General features: G+C 38.6%; 1 protein-coding gene across 1 annotated transcript in view; it reads left to right on the plus strand.

The window, feature by feature from the left end:
• Arid5b (AT-rich interaction domain 5B) overlaps positions 1-23,654 on the plus strand; it is a 178,677-nt gene that overhangs the window by 70,827 nt on the left and 84,196 nt on the right. The window contains 1 exon segment of the mRNA XM_047554478.1: positions 18,279-18,509. Coding sequence (XP_047410434.1) covers positions 18,279-18,509 — 231 coding nt within the window.

The following is a 23,654-nucleotide window of genomic DNA, read 5'->3' on the forward strand; positions in this document are numbered from 1 at the left end:
GGTTTGAATTTCAGTTGAGGCAAAATATATTAGTAATATCCTTCATCATTAAAAGAGACCTGAGCTGCTTACATGCTCTGTGTATGAAGTGCTTGCCCCATTGAAGATGCCGCAAGCCAAGTGCCAGAAATAAGAATGAAAAAGGATGCATCTAAATTGTAGGTGACACAATTGATGGATCGGACTTCGTTCTGCATGAACCCGCTCATAGTCAGATCGCAGTTTTTTAAAACTCCCTTTTGTTCTAACTATTGTACTAACTACAACTTTTGAAATTCCACACTCAAAAGATGAAAAAAAAATTTTTTTAAAGCGCTTTTTCCCCCCCAGAGCTAAGGCCTAAAGCACAGAGCTCTGTGGTGTGTGTGGCATTTTAATTCTTCATCCCATGGGCCCTGTCACTTCCTTTGGAGCCACCAATGCCCCCATCGCCTGGAAACTTGTTTACTCTCTATCATTGGAATATAAGCCAGAGCTTCTTGAAGCAGGCCCTGCCATATTCACCAGTGTGGACCCATAACTGAACGCGGTGTGCAGCCCTAAGTGGGAACTAAAATTTTTGCATGAGCAACTAAAGAATAAGACCATTAGTATTGTATATCTAGTTAATCAGATTTGCACTGCCTTCCCGGGATCCTGACCTCAAATGTTAGCTGAAGTGGCCTCATTCTCCCTGGAAGAGACTTGATTGGGACAGTGACTGTGGTCTCACTCATGCTGTCACGGCAGGCAGGAGCACACCTGTCAACTGAGACAGAAGGTGGACAAGGAAGACCCAGCTCAAGACCTAGCTCTCCTCTGTCCTTCACTCTGTGCCTTCAGGAGAAATGGAAGCCCTACCCTCCAGCATAGCCCCTGAGGTCCCCTGTTGCCCCGAGGAGTACCACGAACTCCAGCCTCCTCACTGACCCATGCCAGCTACAGTCCTGGGGATTGGAGGTGCTCTGCTCTGCTTTAAGGCAGCAGCAACTGCAGACACAGGCTCTAAACTCAAGTCTCTTTTCTAGTCCTCTGTGACAGAGTGACTGTTGGGAAGTCATTATTAATCTCTTTTGGGCATCAGTTTTTCCATCTGAAAAACGGTGCTAGTGGCAGTAACTTCCTATAGCATTGTCTTCAGGAGGAGAGAGAATGTATTCAGTGACGGATATTGGGTGTCTAGTGAATTCTGGAATTTTCCTTTGCTTTGGGAGTTTCTATGTGTCTTTCAAATTTTAGCTTGAGTTTTATCTTCACTATGAAGAGAAAGTACCAAGAGTCTGCCTCTTCTGTTTGACTCTTGTCTGGACACTTATCTGTCTGTTTGTTCCAATGCCCATCCTCTCTGCTAGGCTATACCTCCTTGAAGTGGGGGAGGGTGTGACTCTTCAGTCTTTGTTCTCTTCTGGGGTCTGAGTAGTCACTGGACAGTGGGCCATTTTGAATGCTATTCTTTTGATGATATACAGGTTGTAGTTTTCTGAGCTATGTATATGGGATAAGAAGTTGTGGGTGTTTGTCCTAGGACCCAAAGGGGAAACTTAATATAAATAACAGCACTGGCTTCACTGAACCTGAAATGTGCTTCCAAAGAGATTAAAGGTAGACAGGTCTGCTAGTGAAGGGTCTTTAGGCAGAGGTCATCTCTATTTGAGATTATCTTCCACAGAAGGCAAAACCAAGTTTTCCTTGAGGGATTGTTTTGAATATGAGACTGGAAGGGTTCCTGAAACCAGAAGTTTGCTTATCAGTAGTAAAATCACAAGAATTCTCAAAACCATGTCCTTTGGAAGGTTTGTAAGAGTGGACTGGGGATATGGTGAATCTGTCAGAACACTTCTCAGAGATTTGGATTCATGTAGGCTGCAACTGGAATGTAAGGAGAATGGTGAGGGATTTAGTGCCCGATGACCTGTTCACTGGGTGACCTTGGGCAAGTCATTTATTGTTTTGCAATAAAACTTTATTTACAGAAACCAATGAGCTTTCTATGTCCTTTTTTTAAAAATGGGCAGCATTCTTGACAGATCTCAAGGGAGATTCTAGGAGGATTAAGTAAATCTAAGCATGCGAAGGGGCTTTATAAATTCTGAAGTGTTGAATAGATGAGTAATGATACTACACATACTAAACTATTTGTAGTTGTAAAGTGTTAAGCAGAGTGTGTACTGAGGGAGGGGTGTTGAAGGAGTGGGGCAATTGCTACGGTCAACATTTTGGTACATGTTATATCACCAAAATGTGATGAGAGAAAGACTAGCTTGTGGAGGTGAGGCATGAATGACAAAGGGGGAGGGGCAGGATGGGGGAGGGGAAAGAGAGGATTTCATGATCAAACAAATTCATCTCCTGTGGATTAAAATGTCTATCAGCATGTTGAAATTTCCAGCAAGTCCATCTGTGTGACCTTTTGGGAAACTCAGTGCTTTCCCTGCTGGGACACCCTTCTTCCACACGGTGCTTGGAAATAAGCTCCCCTCTCCCACTGGGAGCTAGTGTTCTTGACATATTTTGGGGAAGAGCCCAGTTATAACAAAGGATATCTCCTGAGTGGTTAGTAGGACCTGCCGAACTAGTTTTCATCTTTTAACTCAGGTATCTTCTCAGGAAGTAAGTCACCCTTTTTTGGTCATTTTACAGATAGGAAACCAAAGGCCCTGCAAGATGGTCTTTCCCCAGATCACCCGTTGGTAGTTGGCCAACACTGGGTCCTGGCCCTCTGTCGTTTACATGTGCTACCTTCTGCACATGCTTGGGCTATGTGGCTCATGTCTTTCCATCTGTCAAAGCAATTGATTTTCATGCTCGTTATTATATTGGTGCTCAAGTGTAAGTAGACCATTGAAGCCAATGCTGTGGACTGTGTGATTTTAAATATGCAGCCTACTCTAAAGGATTTCACCCTATGACCAAGAATAATGGGTAATTCCTGATTTTAGCTTCAGCACGTCCTGTGGCCCTCTTTCAGGTAGTTCTAGCCTCCTTTTCCATTAAATTCAAGCTCAACACATCTTACTTCAGGACCTTTAAGACACTCTGCTTCAAACTTTTTTTCTGTTTCTCATTTCACCTTGCCCCTGAAACTGAAATCACCATCTGTTCTGATGGGTGCATTGGAAATACCTAGGGTTTTTCTCACAAAGTATGAATCCAGAGACCCAGGTCAGACATCCTTATTCATCATGCAGGGATGGGGATCCAGGATTCCCTATTTAAAACAGGCCCCTCGGTGATTCTGATGCTTCTGGTCCACAGAACACAAGTCCTCTCTTGGTTTTCCTTTAGCCTCTGAGATGGGGAACGTCCACCGACTTACCACTTGCTAGGTGGGAACCGTGGAGGAGTATCAGTCAAGATGGAGGTATGGAAGAGATAGAACTCAACCCGTAGGATGTTGAGAATGGGAAGACTTATAGGGTTAGGGTGAAAAGAACTAAGTACAGCAGCTGAGGCAAGCAGGGACTCATGAGGGCAGGAAGCAGGTGGAGGAGATGGTGCTACTTGGTGAAGACAGACATCCTGGGGGAGCTGCTCTGGGGTGCAGCCATGATATGAGCTGAGAGAGTTGAGAGCAAGCAGGAAAGAAATACTGTAACACAACTTCTTCCTTCCCACATCTGATCTCCTTCTGGGTATTTTGTTGGCTGAACTAAGCAGAAGCCAGCCTGTGAGGGAGCCCAATGATATAAACTTCAGAGGTCATGGAGCAAGGTAGAGAAAATAGATAATAGATCAGGGGATACTGTGAGAAAAAGAGAACACCAGAAAAAGATATCCAGAAAAAGAGAAGGGCATAAATTGAAAGTCTGTCACATGCTTCAATTGTTTGTAGGGCATTAGGGATTCAGACACACTAAGACCTACCTCCTGCCCTTCAAAGAACCCATCGTTTGCAAAGGAAAGTCCAGCATGAATGAGTAAGTACAGTCAGGTGTTAACAGAGTAGCTGTATCTTAGGAATTAAGCTAATGCTAGTGATCCAAATAGCAAGTTTCTGGAAGCAATAATATAACCTCCAGAGCGAGGACCCGTCAAACCAGACAGTAAATATTTTAGACTTGTGGGCCATGATGAGCCTGTTGCAAATACACAACTGTGTGCTTGGAGTGCAAAAGTAGTCATTAACAGTATGTAAATGAATGAGCATGGCTGTGTTGCAATAAAACTTTATTTACAGAAACCAATGACAGACCAGAGTTGGCTCACGGTTTGCTAACCCTGGTGAATGTACACCTTCTCCCAGAAATCTAAACAATATCCAGAGCAGAAATCTACAGCATTGGGAATTCGTGGTATAAAACCATGGCTGGAATTAATATATTAGTCACCAGCAATTTGTTTATTGTGTCTTTTATGAGAAAAGGGTCAGTTGATTCGGATGTTAGAGATTGGATCAAGGAGGACATTTGCAGTGGAAAGGATTTTCAGAGGATGAAAGGTATGTTGGGAAATGTGAATAAACCAGATTCATCCTCCTCCTGTCTTACATCAGCTTTTCCAGCACTGACACTGGACAAGAAGAAAGCAAAACAGAGCATATCCATGTCGTCCGCTTTCAATGATGCTCTTCCACGGTGCCCTGTGAGAGCACATTAGAAGGTGCTGGAGTTTTTATATGACTGCATAACCGTGAGATTGAAGAGGGGTTTCGGTTTCCAGTAGGTTTTATAAGTATCTCCTTCAGATGTTAAACTAATTTTAGTATTGCACACACCAGAAAAAAAAGAAAGAAAATACCCCTGTGAAAGACTGATGTTCTCCTGGCGTCATAACAGAAAGCAGAGCAGATGGTTCGTGGAAATGGCACCAGGTGAACTTGTAGCTAGTTAGCGCAGGAGAATAGGTATAACCCAGCGGAAAGAACTCCAGCCGGCTTTAATAGTGAGAAGCTTTGTTAAAAAAAAATAAAATAAAAAACTTATTATTTTACTTTGGCTTTGTTTTTGTTATATCATTCACCAGATACTAAAGGTAACAAGGAAGATCTCCACTAAAATAGTAACATTTTCTCCATCTTTTGGCCTTTGTTGGAGTCTTGAGTATCAAACTCCACTCTAGTCTCTTCGTTGTGCTTCTTTTCTTCTTCTTCTTTTTCTTAGAATCTAAAACTTTAAGGCACCTTGGGGACCATGCTCTGTGTCCAGTACAGCCCCATTTATCCCAGGTGCCACTTCAGGCCCAGGTTGTCTTCAAATTTCTTTTCTGGTGGACTCTTCTTAAGCTTTGCTGTCCAATATGGCACCACCAGCCATATGTGACTCTTAGGCCCTTGCAATGTGGCTTGCTCAAATCAAGAGATGCTATAAATGCAAAATACCAGATTTTTAAAATAGGAAGTAAAAAATAATTATAAGCTATATCATTAATTCTTTTTGGTGATCACATGTTGAAATGATATTTTAGTCAATCCCCAGCACTGAAAAAAACAACAAAAAATTTTTTGAATATATATTTTGGGTCAAATAAAATTGATAACAACATTAATTTTACCTGTTTTCTCTTTACCTTTTTAATATTAATTACATATTTGGCTCACATTACATTTTATTGAATAGTGCTGCTCTAAAAGATTTTTGGGGAAAAAGACCTACATATATTTCTTTGCCACATTTTAAGTGGACATCTAAATTTTTTTTTTTTACTATGAGTTTGAGTAAGTTTTTTTTAATTGTTATAAAATGTTAAGCATGATAAAGAATAAAATCAGATGGTGATTAACTATAATTAGAATAAGCTTTATATATGATTTGATAAGATTTTACATGTTAAAATGTATAGTTAATAAAATACAACGATTCTAAATAAATCATGTAAAATTGTTATCCTTGGGTTTATCCACTTTATGTCAAAATGTCCCGTAGCCTTGTAAATCATCCTAGCTACATTTTGAAGGATCAGCATTTTTAACTTTACTACTTGGCTTTTCTGAATTCAGAGCAGTCAAGCCTTCATTTTGTTGTTGTTTGTTTGTTTTTTTTTTTTTTTTTGGTTTTGGTACTGTGGATAAAACCCAGGGACACTTAACCATTGAGCAACATCCCCACCCCTTTTTATTTTTATTTTTTAAATTTTGAGACAGAGTCTCACTGAGTTGCTTAGGCCTCACTAAATTGCTGTGGCTGGCTTTGAACTCCCGATCCTCCTGCCTCAGCCTCCCAAGCTGCTGGGATTACAGGCGTGTGCTACTGCACCCGGCCAAGCCTTCGTTTTAACTGAAATGTAGGCAAGAAGGGAAAAATCAAGAGTGTGGGTGGTTTGAGGTGTCTCAATACATAAATAAAGGAAGCTTCTCCAAAACAGGTATTTTGATTTGACCCTTTATTGGTCATAATAAGACCAGGAACGGGTGGTGGTAAAGGTGTCGGCTGTACCAGATCTGGCTCCTTCTTGGGCAGATGAATCAAAATGTGAGATAGAAGTTGAGGATCTTCCCCAACCATATGTAGGTTCCCCTCAGAAAACCTCCTGTGCTCTCAGTAGGGATTCTCCAGTTCAAACACAGATTTAAGATGAGACACTGATAGAATAAAAAGGCCTTTTCCCTTCCGTGCTGAGTCACTCCAGGAGCCCTACAGTAAGATGCAAGAAAGCAACGCAGTCATACAACTCTCTTGTCACCGTAGGGCATGAGCTTCCAAAAGTCAGTGCAGATGTTTGGACATGGCTCAGAACTTTGGGGGTGAAATTCCGAATCTCCAGTGATGAGGTGGTGAATAGAGAGAGAGAGAGTCCATAAAATGGCTGCTTAAGTTCCCGACCCTTCTTCTAAGAAAATCGCCATTCAATATCTTCAGGGCTGTTGGGCAGATATCTTTCTCCAGAGTCATTTAGCCATTTAGGAAGAGCTGTTGATCCAGAGCCTGGGGTGAAACAGGGATGAAAGGGTCAGATGTTCGCTGTGACACCGTCTGTAGGCAATTACGTTTGCTAACACTCTCAAAGGTCTAGGAAAGATACCGAGGAATTAGGACACTGATTCCGTGTCCTCCAGGAGATTATACTGTAGCATGTAACACTTGCCTGTTGGTCCCTTTTGTTGTGTAAGGTATACATAACATTTTTAAGTATACAATTCAGTGGTATTAAGTGCATTCACAATGTTGGGTAACTGCCACCCTTATCGATTTATAGAAACTTTTCATCACACCAAACAGAAACTCTGAACCCATTAAGCAATAATTCCCCTATTCCTCTACCATCCGCTCTACCATCTCAACCAGCACCTGGCAATCTCTAGTCTACTTTCAATCTCCATGAATTAGCCTGTTTTAAATACCTCATGCAAGTAGATTCATACAATATTTGCCCTTTTGTGTTTGCCTTATTTTGCTTACCATGGTGTTTTCAAGGTTCATCTATATTGTGTCATATATCAGAGCTTCATTCTTTTTTATGACTGCATAGTATTCCATTGTATGGATATACCACACATATCTGTTCATCTTTGATGGACACTTGGGTTTTTTCCAATTTTTGACAATTGTGATAATGCTGCTGTCAACATTGGTATATAAGTATATGACTATTTGTTCTCAAATCCTTTGGGTTTGTACCTAGGAGTGAATTACTGGCTTGTATTGTAATTTTAGATTTAACTTTTTAAGAAACTTCCAGACTTTTTTGCTATGGCTGCACCATTTCACATTTGCACCAGCAATGAGTGAGGATCCCAATTTCTCTACATCCTCACCGGCACTTGGTATTGTTGTTTTTGCTTTGTAGCCATCCAGGAGGGTGTGCAGTGGTCTCTCATTGTGGTTTTGATATGCATTTCCCCAATGATTAATCATGTTGTCCATTTTTCATGTGCCACTTGTGTGAGAGATACCTATTTAAGTCCTTTGTCATTTTTAATTGGACTGTTTATCTGTTGAGTTGCAGGACTTCATTATATATTCTGGACATGAATCCCTTACCAGGTATATGATTTGCAGGTTTTCTCCCATTCTGTGTCTGTCTACTTTCTTGGTAGTGTTCTTTGGTGCAAAAAAGTGTAATTTTTATGAAGCCCAATTATCTATTTTTGTTGTTGTTACCCGCATTTTTGTTGTCAGGCTGAAGGACATGACAGGAAATCCAAAGTCACAAAGATGTTTACCATTGATTTCTTCTAAGAATTTTAGTTTTAGCTCTTACATTTGGATTGTTGATCAAGTTGATTTCTATGTATAGTTTGAGGGAAGGGTCTAATTTCATTCTCTTGCTTGAGGATATCCAATTTTCTTACTACCATTTGTTGAAAAGACTCTCCTTTCCTCATTGAATAGTTTTGGCACCCTTGTCAAAAATCAATTGACTATAGATATTAGGGTTTATTTCTCGACTGTTCTTTTCCTTTAGTGCATATGTTGATCCAGATACCTGCACCACAGTCTCTTGATACTGTAACTTCATAGGAAGTTTTGAAATCCAGAATTGTGAGTGCACCAATGTTTTTCTTTATTCAAGATTGTTTTGCCTATTTGATGGCCCCTCAAAAATATGTATTTATTTGGCAGATGGTCCCTTCTTTTTAAAAAATTTCATTTGAAAATGCAGAAAACCAAAGGAAGAAATAGAATTGTAGATAATCTCACAACCTAGAGCCACTCACTGTTTTTTTATATGTATTTTTAGTTGTAGATGGACACAGTACCTTTATTTTATTTATTTCTATGTGGTGCTGAGGACCAGTGCCTCACACATACTAGGCAAGCACTCTACCACTGAGCTACTACCCCAGCCACCCACTGTTTTATGTTCAAGTATTAAACACGACAATATGGGATACCACTTCACACCCAGTAATACAGCTATCAAAAAGACAAATAATCAGAAGTGCTGCTGAGGTTGTGGAGGTATTGAAACCCTCATACACTGACCGGGGAAATGTAAAATGGTCCCATCACCTTAGAAAATAGTAGTACAGCAGTTCCTCAAAAAGGTAAACATAGAATTATCATAAGACCCAACTATTCTACTCTTAAGTGTATACATAAGAGTGAAGACAAATGTTCACACAAAAATATTTGCACAAATGATAATAGCAGTACTATTCATAATAAGGTAAATAAAACATGGTCTATCCATACAATGGAATATTATTGAACCATAAAAAGGAATGGAGTTTTGGTGTGTGCTACAACATGGAAGGACACGGAAAACATTATGTCAAGTGAACTAAGCCAGCCACAAAATACTGCATAAATGTATAATTTCATTTATAATAAATGTCCAGAATAGCAAATCTATAGAGATTGAAAGAAAATTGCTGGTTATTTAACACTGGTGAGAGAAAGAGAGATCAGGATTTCTTTCTGGGTAATGAAAGTGTTCCAAATTTGATTGTGGTGAGGACTGCCCAACATGAATATGCTAAAATCTTGTACACCTTAAATGTATGAGTTGTAGCTTCAGTAAAGCAATTAACAAAACACACAAGTCTGGACATATTTCATACCTTCCCTTTTTAAAAGCTTAATATAACAAACTTCTTTGCAGGATCTAAAATATTATTTAGCTTAATTATTTTTAATGGCTGTGCAATTTTAATGCCAGTAGAATATCATTATATATACACACAAACACACGTGTTTATATACGTATGGACATATATGTATGTGTATACATGTCTATGTAAGGAACGCCTTCTAAGTGCTAGGCATTAGATCATCAATATGAGTCACTACTCCATGGGTGTTTAGTTCTCTCTATGCACTTTTTTTCCTGATATAAATTATGTTGGCAATTATTAGATTTAGCCTAATTAGTGTTGACTATTTGTGAAATGATCATGTCCACGAAAGTCATGACAAATAGTGATTTGTCATTTTGTTAATGCACAAATTTGTATCTCACATGCTGAGAGACTGATGGGTGGAAGTTAATCATTTAGCTATTGATCTGTCCAGTACTGCACCTTAATTAGGTTTATTCATGAGTTGGGGTTCAGGAGAGTATCTCAAAAGTCAAGGGTTTATGCAGCTGCTGCACTAACAGAATTGCAATTCTTGCAATGAGGGCAGATGTAAGATACAACTTGAAAAATAAAAAACTACGTAGATAATCCCTGGGGAAAGATTCCAGAAGTTGTTTTAATATTTAAGGCCCGTTCTGTGAATGATGGTTCAGTTTATTCCTCTTATAACAACTTAGCCATGGTAACCATAGGGGCTTAGATGGAGTCTTATTGGTATTTCCTTGTAAACCAAGACAAGGTTGAGTTTAACTAAATTCAAATCCAGTATAATATTTATGTAACACATAAATCAATCTCTGAGAAAACTTTTCATTTGATTTTGGAGCAGGAAAAAATTTTGTTTAGGCCCTGGCTTCCTGATGTCTCATGGATTTCTGATATTTTCTTCTTCAGATATTCAACTCATTTATACTAAAAATGAATGACTATAGCTTAAAGTTTAACCCTTGTAAAGAGGAGGAAGTTAAGGTAGTTCAGGCCCCTAGAATTATGCCTCATATGTGGTTACAACTTTACCTACAAATACATCAGTCTGATCATGAGGTCTCACCGTGAGTAGGTGTTTTTATTGCATAATCCCTGTCTTATGTGACATTTAAATTTGGCTGAGATGAGCCGTATGGAAATAAGATGTAAAATTCTCAAGATGAAATCCAGAGTGGCTTCTGAATGTGGCTTGAAATTCATCAGTATGGCTCTTGGATGTGGCTTGTACATCAGGGGCCAATGGGGAGACTAGCGGAGGTGGTGCTGGCTCCTTTCCAGTGGGTTCATTCGTTACTCAGAGTGATAGCAGTGTTTGGTTTTATGTTTTCTCTTTTGAGTGATGAAAAACAGTAAGTGAGGGCAAAAGCCAGTGTTAACATATTAATATATATTTTATATTTGTGTGTCCCTCTCTTTTAAGTGTGTGGCTTTTAGAAACAGTTGACTAAAACCCCTGGTTTTGTATTTGAAATATTCTTTGTTCCATTTGTAACCATGCACTGATATATTTTCCCACTTTTATTTTTAAGTTCTCCTGTAATGTTTTTGTTACCTATCCTGGGAAGATCTGTGTTTCCATTTATCAAAACAAATAGCAAGCTAGGGACCATTTAAAGTAGGTTTTTTTAGTTAATAAAGCCAATCTCCTTGTTCTGTTATGTTAAAAGTACATTATCTTTTCATTGCCAGTTCTGTCTGGCTAGGTCTGTTTTCTGTCTTAGCAATCTCAGGGCTGCCCCACTTGCTTACTGTGTAGAGAATTACAAAATCATTAAGGGTGGGGCAGCACCAGCTGACTTACAGTACAAACCATTTCTCAAAATAACCACAACAGTGCAATACTGATGTGTCATTTACGTCACAGTATGTTTTTATGAAATAGTTTGTGGCATTTTCATTTCTATTCCGGATGGAATCTTGTTCTCTCTCCCTTTTAATCAGGCATTTAATTTATTTTTATTATTAATATTTTCCACTCCATGTCTTGGCACGTCTCCAATTCAACAGCTTTGATGAGGGGGGGGAAACACACACACACACACACACACACACACACACACAAAAAAAAAAAAAAAAAACAACTGATCTTCCCTCACCCAACTCTCTAACATCAGTTTAACTGCAAATGTATTTTCCCCTTTGATGTGTACTAACTTTGAGTTTGATGTGTACTAACTTTGAGTACAAAGTTGACTGCCTTAACAGAGATTCAAAAATACAGTGAGGCACATGACGCATTTACACAGAACTGTTACCACGGGATTGATAAAGTAGATGTACAACTTTGGAATTTAAAAAACACTTTCAACCAATTCAAGCTATTTAGTCATATACCCTGCTGCATTTCCCTTTTACAAATGTCTCTCTGTATAATGTCCTGTAATTAGAACAGGAAATCATTGAGTAACTGTAAGATGAATAAGAGCACTTAGACTGAAAGGAAAATTACCTTCCCAGAAATTATATTCTTTTTTTTTTCTGCATGTTACAATGTTGGTAATGATAGTAACAGCTGTAGCTACTCTTATCTGTAGAATGTTCCAGCTCAGGTTTTCTGAAATTTAAAAAAAAAAAAATTCATTTTCACTAATAATCAAAGAGGAATGGACAGAAAATAGGAAATGCCTAATTATGACGAATATACAGTGTCACAACAGAGCAGCAATTAAATAGAAACTTCAATATAATTGTCAATAGCAGTAAGAATTGGAATAGTGCCAGGTATATAAAGTTGATGCTTTGCCTTTGGTTGGTTGCTAGGAGCACAGAGAAAAGTATAAAGCTTTGAGAAAGGAATGTCTAATGTAATAAAGTAACAGAAGGAAGCATAAATCATTGTGAGAGCCTCTCCTATTGACATTATTTTACTTAAATTGTTTCAAAACTAGACATCAAGTTTTATAACATGAGCAAATTCATATTTGCTTGGGGAAAAAAAAAAAAGAAAGAAAGAAAACTGTTGTCTCAGAAGCACCAGGGACATTGTGTTTTAAACTTAGCCTTCATACATATTTGGAATCTTTTAAGTGAAAATCTTTAAATGTTTGTTTCTGTTGGCATCCAAATGCATTTGCCCTAATACGATTAAGGGAACTAAAGGGCAAAATACTTGGCAGATTTTTCAGTTGAGGTAATTAGGTGCAGGAAGGAACATGCATATTTTTTCCACCAGGCTCTATAAAATCCTGGTGTGCAGGGTTTTTTTTTTTTTTTTAAGATTTTTTTTTTTAAGCTTACTGATGTTAGAAGTAGATTATAGTGGTTTTCAGTAAGCATAATAGTGTGATGTTTCCGAAACAAGTCTCCCTTCCTCCCCCCAGAATCAAAAAGAAAGTTACATTTCTAAATTGTTGTGTAAGAGATAAAAGCAAATTTCTCCTCCGGAATTTATGTTTTTAGCCGTCTGTGCATTTGGCCACCATTAACTATTTTTAAAAAATAGCATTATGGATATTTGAAAGTCAATGCTCCATTAATTCATTGTGTTTGCCATTTCATGCATCCCTTTTTGTACAAAGACAACTTGAGCAACGTGCTATTCAGAATGAATGCCTGCTCTTACCCTCTCCCCCCACCTCTTCCCCACCCCCAGCCCCACTTTGAGGATTAAAGCAATGGTATACAGTTACTGTTTGAAAAGCCTGGGTGGAGTCTCATGTTATAATTACAGTTTCTCTGTGGAATTCTGTTTTGGACTTTGAAAATATATAAATAAGTGAAAAATTGACATTGAGAGAGGTTAACAAAACGTGTAATTATGATATAAGCACAGGATTAGAGTAATTTTGGTTGAGCATTACAAGCAGTGTACTTTAGGTATTAACTTTTAATAGGCAAAGTTCTTTTTATTGAAGTTGAAATGAGGTTTAGTAATTTTGGGTCTCTTATTCCCTTTGAATACTTCATTTTAAAATAGGCATGTGCACATTTTTTAGGGGGGTGGAGAGGGGGAATTGAGGAATGGGATGATATTTTAATAGAATATCATAATTGAGGTTTACAATTTCAGTCTTGGGTACCAGCAATTATTTATTACTGATCATTTTCTGTTGACTGAAATCAAGTTTTATATATATATATATATATATATATATATATATATATAACCAAATAGAGTATGTTAGAAGCCTAACCAACTAGAGTATGTTAGAAGCCTACTCCTTAGGGTAGTACTTTGATATTTTTTTTTTCCTATGTGGGTGTGGTTGAAAGAAAATCTTTGTTCCAGGAATACTTTGTCCTTTGCCAAACAAATGTGTAATTTATCCATTCTTTATTCATTCTTAGGGTCATCTACTCTCCCTCTTAGGAATTAGAAAGGGGAAATGTCTTGTATAGCATTTATTCACAGTCCTTATTTCATTGGTAACTTTGCATAGGAGTATTTGTTTATATGTGTATGAAATGCATAAGGAGGAAAGGAGTATCTGAGGAATTTAAATAAGAATTCTTGAAAGGATTGTTTGACTTTATTTGTTTCACAGTGTACTGGGGCAAAATAAAACACACCAGCCATTGAACAATTTAATATTTTTGTAGCTATATCAGGAGGAAGTTAATTTAATGCAGAGGCTTAGGAGGCAGTTATAGAATCATAGAATTTTAGATCTGGAAAGCTCTCCCAAACTCATACTTTTATACTCTGTAATACACACTCTTTTTATTATTATTAAAGGGACCACACTTTGTCTTCAGGAGGAAAAAATGTCTCTCCAGTAAAATAGACATATCTGCCTAAACTATAAATAGGAAACTGTGGGTGTCTTTGCTTAGTGAAACTTTGGCCCTACTGTCTTGATTCTTCCAGGTCTCGCTTTACCTCTGCATCTTCTCTTTACTCTTGCCTTAGTGTGCTTTGTTAGCATCCATAGAGTTCTGAGGGTCTCATGGGTTTTCTCTGGTTTTGTAAATATGAAAGGCAATTCCTCTGGGGATGTCTAATTACGAGGTTGGAAATTTGCCTCTGTCCAAACAATGCCAGAATTCTGGTCCAATTGGGTGGTTCTGTTCATAAGCAACAAAGTTATCATAATTTTTGTTTTGGCATCAATCAAGCATTGCCACACTAGGCCAGATCCCAGCTGTACCTCTAGGCTCTTTGTGTGGAGAGAGAGTTTAATGAGGCACAGGGGCAATAGGCTTGCAAAACATAGGGTTGGTGCTGTTTCCTATCACCTGAAGAGAGAGCTGATGTGCATGAAAGGTTCGTCAATAACGTTAAATAACTACAGTGAGAATTGCAATGCTCTAAAATAATAGCAAGCTAATTTAGCCGAAGTAGAATGATTCTGGGTTATAACTGGCTGAATTCTTCATGAATCAGAAATCTCATATTTTACTTGATCAAAGTAATACACTAATATTGTAAATTAGTTCAATCACTATTATTATTACTATTGCTATTATTATTTGTGACATTTTTTCATAATAAAAAGTTCATCACCTTTAAAGTGAGAAGACTGGTTTATACCCTCACCTCCTTCATTTTCTAGCTCTTTTAAATTCTGGACTAGTCACATAGATGTCTTAACCTCTTCTCTCACCTCTAAATTGGGTAATATTAACAGATAGTAATGCTGCTAATAGGGCTGCTGTCATAAACAAAAGAAGTACATTATGCGAAGGACCTTTGCAAATTTTGGTGTTTTATTATCAGTACCGGAAACAGCATTAGTATTTGCTCGCTTTCTAAACAGGAAAATAGCCCCTCAGGACTTTATATATTTAGTTAAGAAAACTATTTTTTTCATCTGCTATCTTTTGTGATACCTGCAATAATTCTGAAAAGATGTGGCAGGGAGAAGGGAACTTATTCATGAATTTTGTTCTAAGTATTAGAGGACTTAGAAGAGAAATAAAAATTTATATATATATTTATTTATAAATTTACATATATATCTAACAACTATGAATTTGTCACACACATGTGACAAATTTGTCTGAAATTGTGTGTGTGTGTGTGTGTGTAAATACAAGCTAAATAAGTTACTGTAATTCTATACAAAAAACTAAACTCAGAATTACTGGTTTCAAAATTGAGTGTGAAAGAGCTATGTGAGATGTCTGTTAAAAATGTAAAGTCCTGGCTTGGAGATTCTGAATCAGTCAGCCTTGATGGCACCCAGTCTGCCTTTTTGCAGGTGTCCTGTGTGCTTCTGAGGTCCCAGAACCTCTCTTAGAGACATTGCCTGCAGAATGAATGGATGGTTGTGAGATTGATTTCCATGAGTTGGGAATGGAGGGAAGTTGCTATTTCTCTCCCAACTGACAAGAAGGATTCATGGCTTGACTAGTATTTTAGCAACTGCATGTAGGAAAGGGGAATGCATGTTTTGGCTAGGATGAGGTAGAGAGAGAGAACAAAAGAAGCAGCCCCCAGGCCTAGGTGCAGAAGATTGCCAGGGAGGTGACTCCATACAGAACAGAGAATAAAGAAGAGATTAGAGATGGCTTCATCATGCAAAATGGCTAGAGAAAAACAGAATAAAAGGATAGGAAGGAATTCATGAGGACCCAAGAGTCCAAGTAACGTGTTTTTCCATGAAACTAATTCTGAAGTGACTGTTCTTTCACAGTCATTCAATTTGAAACACAACTTTCTCCATTTTATTTCAAGAGCACCTAGAGAAACTGGTGCAACTTTCCCTTCAAAGAAAGCCAGTGGCATGACCAAAACAATTTTGGATCAATTTTGTGGTGTTTGCACAGTATCTACTACATACAGGAAATTGTATTAGGTGCTGAGTATGCTAAGAGGAATAAATTCTGGCAGTTCCTGATTGTCTCCCTCATTCATTCACCATGTGCTGGACCAGCAGAGTTTAGTCATATACATAGGATATAGTGATACCATGACACATTGAGGGCTACTTCTTAAATAGCACTTAGATACTGGACTTCTGATGGTGTTTGGTGAAAGACTCCATGAAAAGTTGTTGGGTCTTATCTCTATATAAAGCACATATTTGATCCCAAAGTTTGAACTTAGTGTCTAGGTCTGCTGTAAGAATCTCAGATTGGCATATCAAGGGACATGTATCAGCATTTCAAAACTAGTTTTCGTTTGTGGGCTTGCCTTCAATATAAACATATTTCCTCTTAATTAAGTGTGCCAGCTGATAAAGTAGCTGCCCAGAGACTCTAGGCAGGAGTCTAAGGAATGTAAGCCATTAAAAGATGTCATCTTGCAAGCAGCTGAACATCTCCATTCGTGGAGAAGCCTCTAGCCTAAGGAACTAAGTGAACATAATTAGAAATACATCTGGGTATTGGCCTCCTATCTGAAAGGTCACATGCACACCTTCCATTGGTACTGGTTATGTTCAATTATTATGTGCTGTCCTTACTCACTCGTCTCCTACTGGTTACCAGATGGCCATGATAATGTCAGAATCCTTAACAACTGTCTTGTGAAATCCCCTGCAGCATGGCAAAGGCTCAAAATATTGAGTGTTTTCCCTCTGGATAAGCCAGTGACAAGTCTTGGAATTGCTTACAACTGCCTTGATGGTGTGGTTGTGGAGAGTGATGGCAAAATGGGTCATGGAGCCTAAATTCCACTTGACGTTGTGTAGGTGACAAGTTACCAAAGGGGGCTGGTGTTTGCCACATCTCAAACATAAGATGAAGGAAGAATTCATCCATGCCAAATCTTGTTTCTATAAATGAGCACAGGGGTGTAAATAAGCATTAGGATCATTGTAAAAGGAAAATTCATTAAATTTGCTGAAATGTTCTCCTCCCTTGAGTTGGTTCTGATGGAACTATCTCATAAGAATGCTTGGGGAGTCCTCTCAGCATGATTCTCTGAGATATGCCAAGTTACCAGATGGATTTGAAGAACATTAAAAGATAGGGGGTATGTGTGGGGAGGGTGGAGAAGATGGATATATTAGTCAAGTTGGGATAGATCATGCCTCAATAACAAATGAACCCAAATCTTAGTAGCTTAAAAGAACAAGAGTTTATTTTCTACTTATGTTATGCATCTATTTTGGATCAACCAGGGGCTCTGCTCCATGTTATTTTTACTCCAAGACCCAGACTGGCAGAGTAGCTGCTATCTGAAGCATTACAGATGGCCAGAACAAAGGCACAGGGAGACTGTGGTTGGTGGCACATTGGCTCTTAGCACAGCCCCACTTCTGTCATATTTTATTGGCCAAAACAAGTCACAAGGCCACTGGACTCCCTAGAGAGTGGAAAGCACAGCCTTTCCTCAGGCCCATAAAGAGAACAGGAAATATTTGTTGTATAGCAATAACGACCCCCAGAGCAGGTAACAATGCTATTTGAACCCATGAACATTTCTCCCATGCCAGCTGACCTTTCTGGAGGCCACAAACACTGAAAAAAAAATTATATAATCCAATATAAAAGCAATATTAAACTGTGGAAGTCAGTGTGTAAAGAAGCTCAACATATTTCTGCTTTTTTTTTCCCCATGATAACTTTAACGATTAAAAAATGTCAGATACTCTCAAAAGAGTTTTTTGGTTCTCCTGCTCTCTGGTGACACCAACATTGCTTCATATGCCTTTAGAGCCACCCCACTCTCTTTTCCCTACAAGAGGTTATGCTCCATGGGGAGCCTGAGGCTGTGTGTGTGTGTGTGTGTGTGTGTGTGTGTGTGTGTGTCTGGATTGTGAGGAGGGGCTGGGAAGATTCTGGAACTGTCAGACTGGAACGAAGATGAAGTGCGTTGAGAGCCCTGCTGAAGATGACATCTCTACACAAAACCAGACGTGATTATTGAAGTCACACCAAGGCCACAAAAGTCTTTGTGTGTGTGTGTGTGTGTGTGTGTTGTTGTTGGAGGAAAAGGAGTAATGAAAGTGTTTTCTCATTTGTCCAGGGGAGGACGAAGAAGAAACGAACGTGATTGTTCTCAGCTACCCTCAGTACTGCCGCTACCGCTCCATGCTGAAACGCATCCAGGATAAGCCATCTTCCATTCTAACTGACCAGTTCGCACTAGCCCTGGGTGGCATTGCAGTGGTCAGCAGAAACCCTCAGATCCTGTACTGCCGGGACACCTTTGACCACCCCACTCTCATAGAAAATGAGAGTATATGTGATGAATTTGGTGAGTCTTTTTTTTTCTTCTTCTTTTTCCTGTCCTGCCTGAAACTTTCATGTGTCAATAGTTGTTCTCAATTCTTGTGAAGAGTGGCAGGAGGAACAGGACTAATTTTTAAAAGCCTTGTGTGCCCTCCCACCCCTTCCATCCTCCGTGGTGTCATTCCCTTCTTGGTAGCCTCTGTTGACCATGGTTAAGAGATTATTATTTATTATTTGTTGTTCAATACAGAGCGAAGTTGGTTGGTCAACCTTGAAATTGGACTTTAGGATAGGAAGCTTTCATGCTCTTTCTTAAAAGGATGTGGCTATTCAAATACTGTTGTTGTTGTTGTTGTTGTTTTAATTTAATTTGGCCAATCACTTTTGTAAGGGACTGTAAAATGCACAAATTATAGCTAATGTATAAGGTGAATAGTTAGATGCATAGAGAGATTAGATCGCCATGTTTCCAGATTTTTTCATACACACACATACATAGTGCCGACCAAAGATGGGCATGTGCACACACGTTTGCTTCTCTGCCTAGTTAACTGGTCACGTGTCTTTGTAGGCATAGGGGTTTGGGGGAAGAAGATACCGCATCATCAGTTTGGGAAATCTTGAATGGTGTAGGGACTGGAGGACGCAGACAGTTGTTCTTTCACTATTTCCTCTGTTTGTGAAAGAGATTGGATCATATTAGAGGTTCTCCACAGACAGAATTCCTACACTTACAGAGACATCACCACCCCGCATGCTCACTCTCTACCCTCACCGTACCCCTTCTCTGGGAATCTCCACCATAGAAGGGATAATGGAGCCCTGGTGAATCCCTTGTGGGTCTCTGGATGGAGAAGAGGTTGAGACCCCTGGGTTAGAAAAAGCATAGCATCCCTTTGATCTGGAACATTCCTTGATTCTTTGGGCTTGTGTTTCCCCAAAGATTCCTAGTTTACAGATTATTCCAATTCAGGTTATCCCACTTAACCAATACAGACCTTAGCAGGGTTTGGGGAGTCTTTTCAAAACAGATTCTTCATGACTCCTGCAGTCCTGTTGCTGCTACGAGGAGGGATTTTGTAAGCAGATGTGGGGGTGAGGGATTGGGATGGGATGACTCAAATAGGAAGGGAGAAGAGAGACGAAGAGAACAGAAAGATCTAAGCTCATTGGAGTCCAAAGGCCATTCCTTTTTTTTTTCTTATAAATTGTTTTTTCAGATGTCTTTTACAACTTTGGCTTATAAGATGACTCAATCTGTGAGAGGGTAATAGTGTTTGTACAAGTTCTATTTTCTTTCTTTAAAGGAGGATTTATTGTCATATTTTTAATATTCAAACAATCTTATTTAAGCAGATAAATGTACACTTTTTTTCAATATCCTCTTTTCATCAATCTAATCATCAGATTAACCTTTACAGACCTTCCCTTTTCAGTGTTGGTGAGCTTTTCTTCCACATCGCCCCTCCCAAACCCTGTATCCTACTTGCTACTCAAGTGGTCTCTAAATTCCTGGCATGCCCTGAAACTAAAAGAGTGCTTTCTCTCGTTTGAGAGTTTTCAAAATTAGAGTTTCACAATGTAATATAATGAAAAAAATGCTTTAACCTTTTTGGCTAATTTAAGAGTTATTAGTCATTGCCTTTCAAAGCTGTTAGTTACATTTAGAATTGGTAATAGAAAGAAGTTCCAATTCAACAGCGATCACAATGGCTGTTAAGAGTTACTAAATTAGTTTTAAATGTTCTCACAAACACAAGCGTCTGACTTTTGAATGTTTTCCTGAACTTTCTTCTGGTATAGTTAATGTCAATGCTGTTTTTCTTCTCTAGCCTCTTAAAGGGGAAGTTTTCTTTTGGAATAAAGGTGTCTTCAAAGCGCTTCTAAAATGGTTCCCTTAGTTAAAATATTAGATATTTTTAGTTACGTTTGTATTTCAAATAGTTTGTACTTTTAAAAGTAGTTCGTGTGAGCTAGTGAACAAAAAAACCTTATTTTGACCCAATTTGAGCACCTTCACCTACAGGTCTCTCCCACCTCCCACTTTCGGTCACAAATCTAAATTTCCAGAGAATGCCCCTTTAAACCTCCAACTGGTTGTATTGAAATCAGCATGGTCTAACGTGTTTGTTAAAACATGGCGTTAGGTTTCTCCAACCAACTAACAGTTGGTGGAAGAACATAAATTTAATTAGTGACTAGCATTAAACAAATGTTCCTAATATTAAACACTGCCAGATGACTGAAACACTTCTGTCAGATTACCGAGAGTGCCAAGGGGCCCACAGATGAATTTTCTACACAGTATATATTCTGTACCACACGTTTGGTGACTTCAGTAATTGGTCAAATGTAATTTAGGTAACAGTATGCCTAGGCTGTAAAAATCAAATTTTATTAGCCATATCACCAGGTGGATGAATGGTAGAGCTGATGGCAAAGAGTTTATAGCATTTAGCAGCTACACCTTTGACACATGAAATTCATAAATTGCCATAAAATGCCTCCAAGGTCCTTCTCAAAAGGACAGTGTCTGCTTTCCTATGATTGAATAATGTTTATTTTATTAACTAATATGCTTTTTGCTTTCTTCTATTAAGTGGGCTTGTGGAATGGGGGTGGAGGGGCTGTGCAAAAAAATAAATAAAACATGGTCCTTGCTTGTTTTGAGGATTTAAAATCTAATTGGGGAAGACAGGATTACCGCACCCAAAAGGTTAACTAATGTTATGAGAAAGTCAATGATTAAGTATTTGTTGGGTGTCTCCGAAAACAAGTGCAGAAGGAATTTGGCAGTGGTTGGGGGCAGCCATATACAGCAGTCAGGGTGAGGGGTTAGGGAAGGCCTCATGGAAAGGGCAGGATTTGATGTGGTTTTAAAAGAGAGGAATCGGGTCATTAGAAAACTGCCAGCAAGTGTGGATGGTTTGAAACTCACGTCCTTGACTTTCCATGCTAGGAACTGGCTGCTCTTGACCTGGGTCTGATGTTGGTCGTTCTGTGGTTTGTTCTGTTCTGAGACACTGATCTTTGGGTGGGTTGTAAAGTGGCTTGATGCCCTCTTTACCAGGGGGCCTGCGTATGAGCCCTGAAAGATCCCAGCAGCCTCTCTGTAATTGGAACAGCTGTTTTTCTTGGATACAGATTCCCCACATTTTCTCTGGGTGCTGTCTTGATGACTTACCTGCATTTTTTCTGTCTTCATCTTTGAAAAGAGATACCCTTGCCCACTGCCCACACAGCACCCTCTCCCTGCCCCTTCAGTGTTGTCCACTGAATAACAAGTTTAATTGAACAATAAAAGTAAAGCTTTTAAATCTGCAATGAGTCCCTGTAAATAAATTCTCCATGGAATTTTATGAAGCTGTTTAATGAAAAGTTTGATTAGAAACTATTAAAGAAAAATAGAATAGATGAAATTTCATCATTTAATCCAATATTACAGTAGTGTCATTTTGATTTTTATTTACATTGAGATATTCAGAATAGAGTAAATATATCCTGGTTTTAATTAACTATCCTCCTTACTTGGGAAAGGTTATTTTAGGCTTGAAGGGTTTTGATAGCATACCATCTGCTTTCTTCACTGTATTTTATTCAAGTCCCTTCCTTGCTTACAGCACTGTGCAGTGTCTAAACCTATGACATAAGCATAAATTGAATCATATTAATGGTAGGTGATTGAAAAGCTTCAGCCTCAACATCCTGTCCGCATTCTTCCATCTTGTCAGTTACACTGTTCTACGGCAACGTGCACGAGAGAATTGACTATTTTTAAAACTAAAGCAACGGACTGCCCATTAAAGCATTATGAAAACTCATTGTATTGCACATGCAATTAGGAAATGAGATTATAATAACAATGAGGGGAAAGTGACATGAATGGTAATTTTTTCTTCATGAAAATCTTCACACTATGCATAATTCCTGCCCCCACCATCCTGTTAGAATCTCCTGACATAAGACATTCCCCACCGGGCAGCCCCTACCTTCCTTTTACCTCCATTTTTGAGATGATTCCTCTTTTGTAAAATGCATCCTGTCATTTATATTGTGTTATTGTCTATACTGTATCGAAAAACACACACAGGCAAACATTTTGTCTATTTTTGCTGTTAGAACAATAAAATGTCCACCACTTTGTAATGCACAGTGCTTACGTTAATATCACACAGATTAATTTCACAAGTGTTGACAGCTAAATCCAAACAGAGGCACATGCACTCTAGTAGATAAATGGATAAGTTTAAGATGCTGGCTCCCATCAGAGAGATGTAAGGCAACCCAATATACATAAGTGAGATGATGTCAGTTCTTAAAGGTGAGTGGGACTAAGTGGCTTAAGATATGCTTGACTTAAAGAAATAGTCTATTTTGGTCTCAGTTTTGAATTGCAAAGAAATGTAAGAAGTCAAAGTTGTGCTTCTAAGTTTTCTGACAGTTGGGGGCGTATGCGTGTGCTTATGGACCAGAGACTGGGTCGGGGGTCAAAAGAAGGCTGTGGTTACTTGCCTGGAAAGAAAAGAGATGAATTGTGGTTAGATGTTTGATCCACATGTAGACATCATGAGCTCTGATCTTCCAGGAGAAGAAGTTGGTTATGACATTATTAAGACTTGTATTTTGCTATGGGGTCAGGACAGAGGACAGCAGGGTAGATTAAAGAGTGCTAAGTTCATGACCAAATAGCCCAGGTTTAAATCAGGGCTCAACTATTTGATTCTCTTGGTCTTGGGCAGGTGACATGAGGTCCCTAACTTGCCTCCTGTGTAAAATCAGGTAATCACAGCCAACTTGCTGAGCTCAGAGTAAGTCTGTATTAATGTGATTAAAAAAAAAATCTTTGAATAAATGAAAATTCTCTACTGTTTCTATTAGAATCTTAGGACTCAGACAACTTGTATTCATCAGAAATGATCTTGTTCTTTGAATAATAAAGGAATCCAATCCCCTGAGGCTCTTAGGGTCTTACTAGAATCTTAATGGAAAAGAAGAGTTTTTATACGTTGTATAGTATTTTTCAAAGGTCTTCTGACTCTGCATTGAACTTTTCCTTACTGTTTTTCCTGTTGGTTGAAATAATGATGTTATAGACAAAAGAAGAAAAAGCCAAGGGAGAAAGCAAAACATATGGGGGACAAAACCCTGAATTTTTATGAAAGAAAACTCA

Source organism: Sciurus carolinensis, chromosome 5 (genome assembly GCF_902686445.1).
Source record: "Sciurus carolinensis chromosome 5, mSciCar1.2, whole genome shotgun sequence".
Taxonomy (NCBI): domain Eukaryota; kingdom Metazoa; phylum Chordata; class Mammalia; order Rodentia; family Sciuridae; genus Sciurus; species Sciurus carolinensis.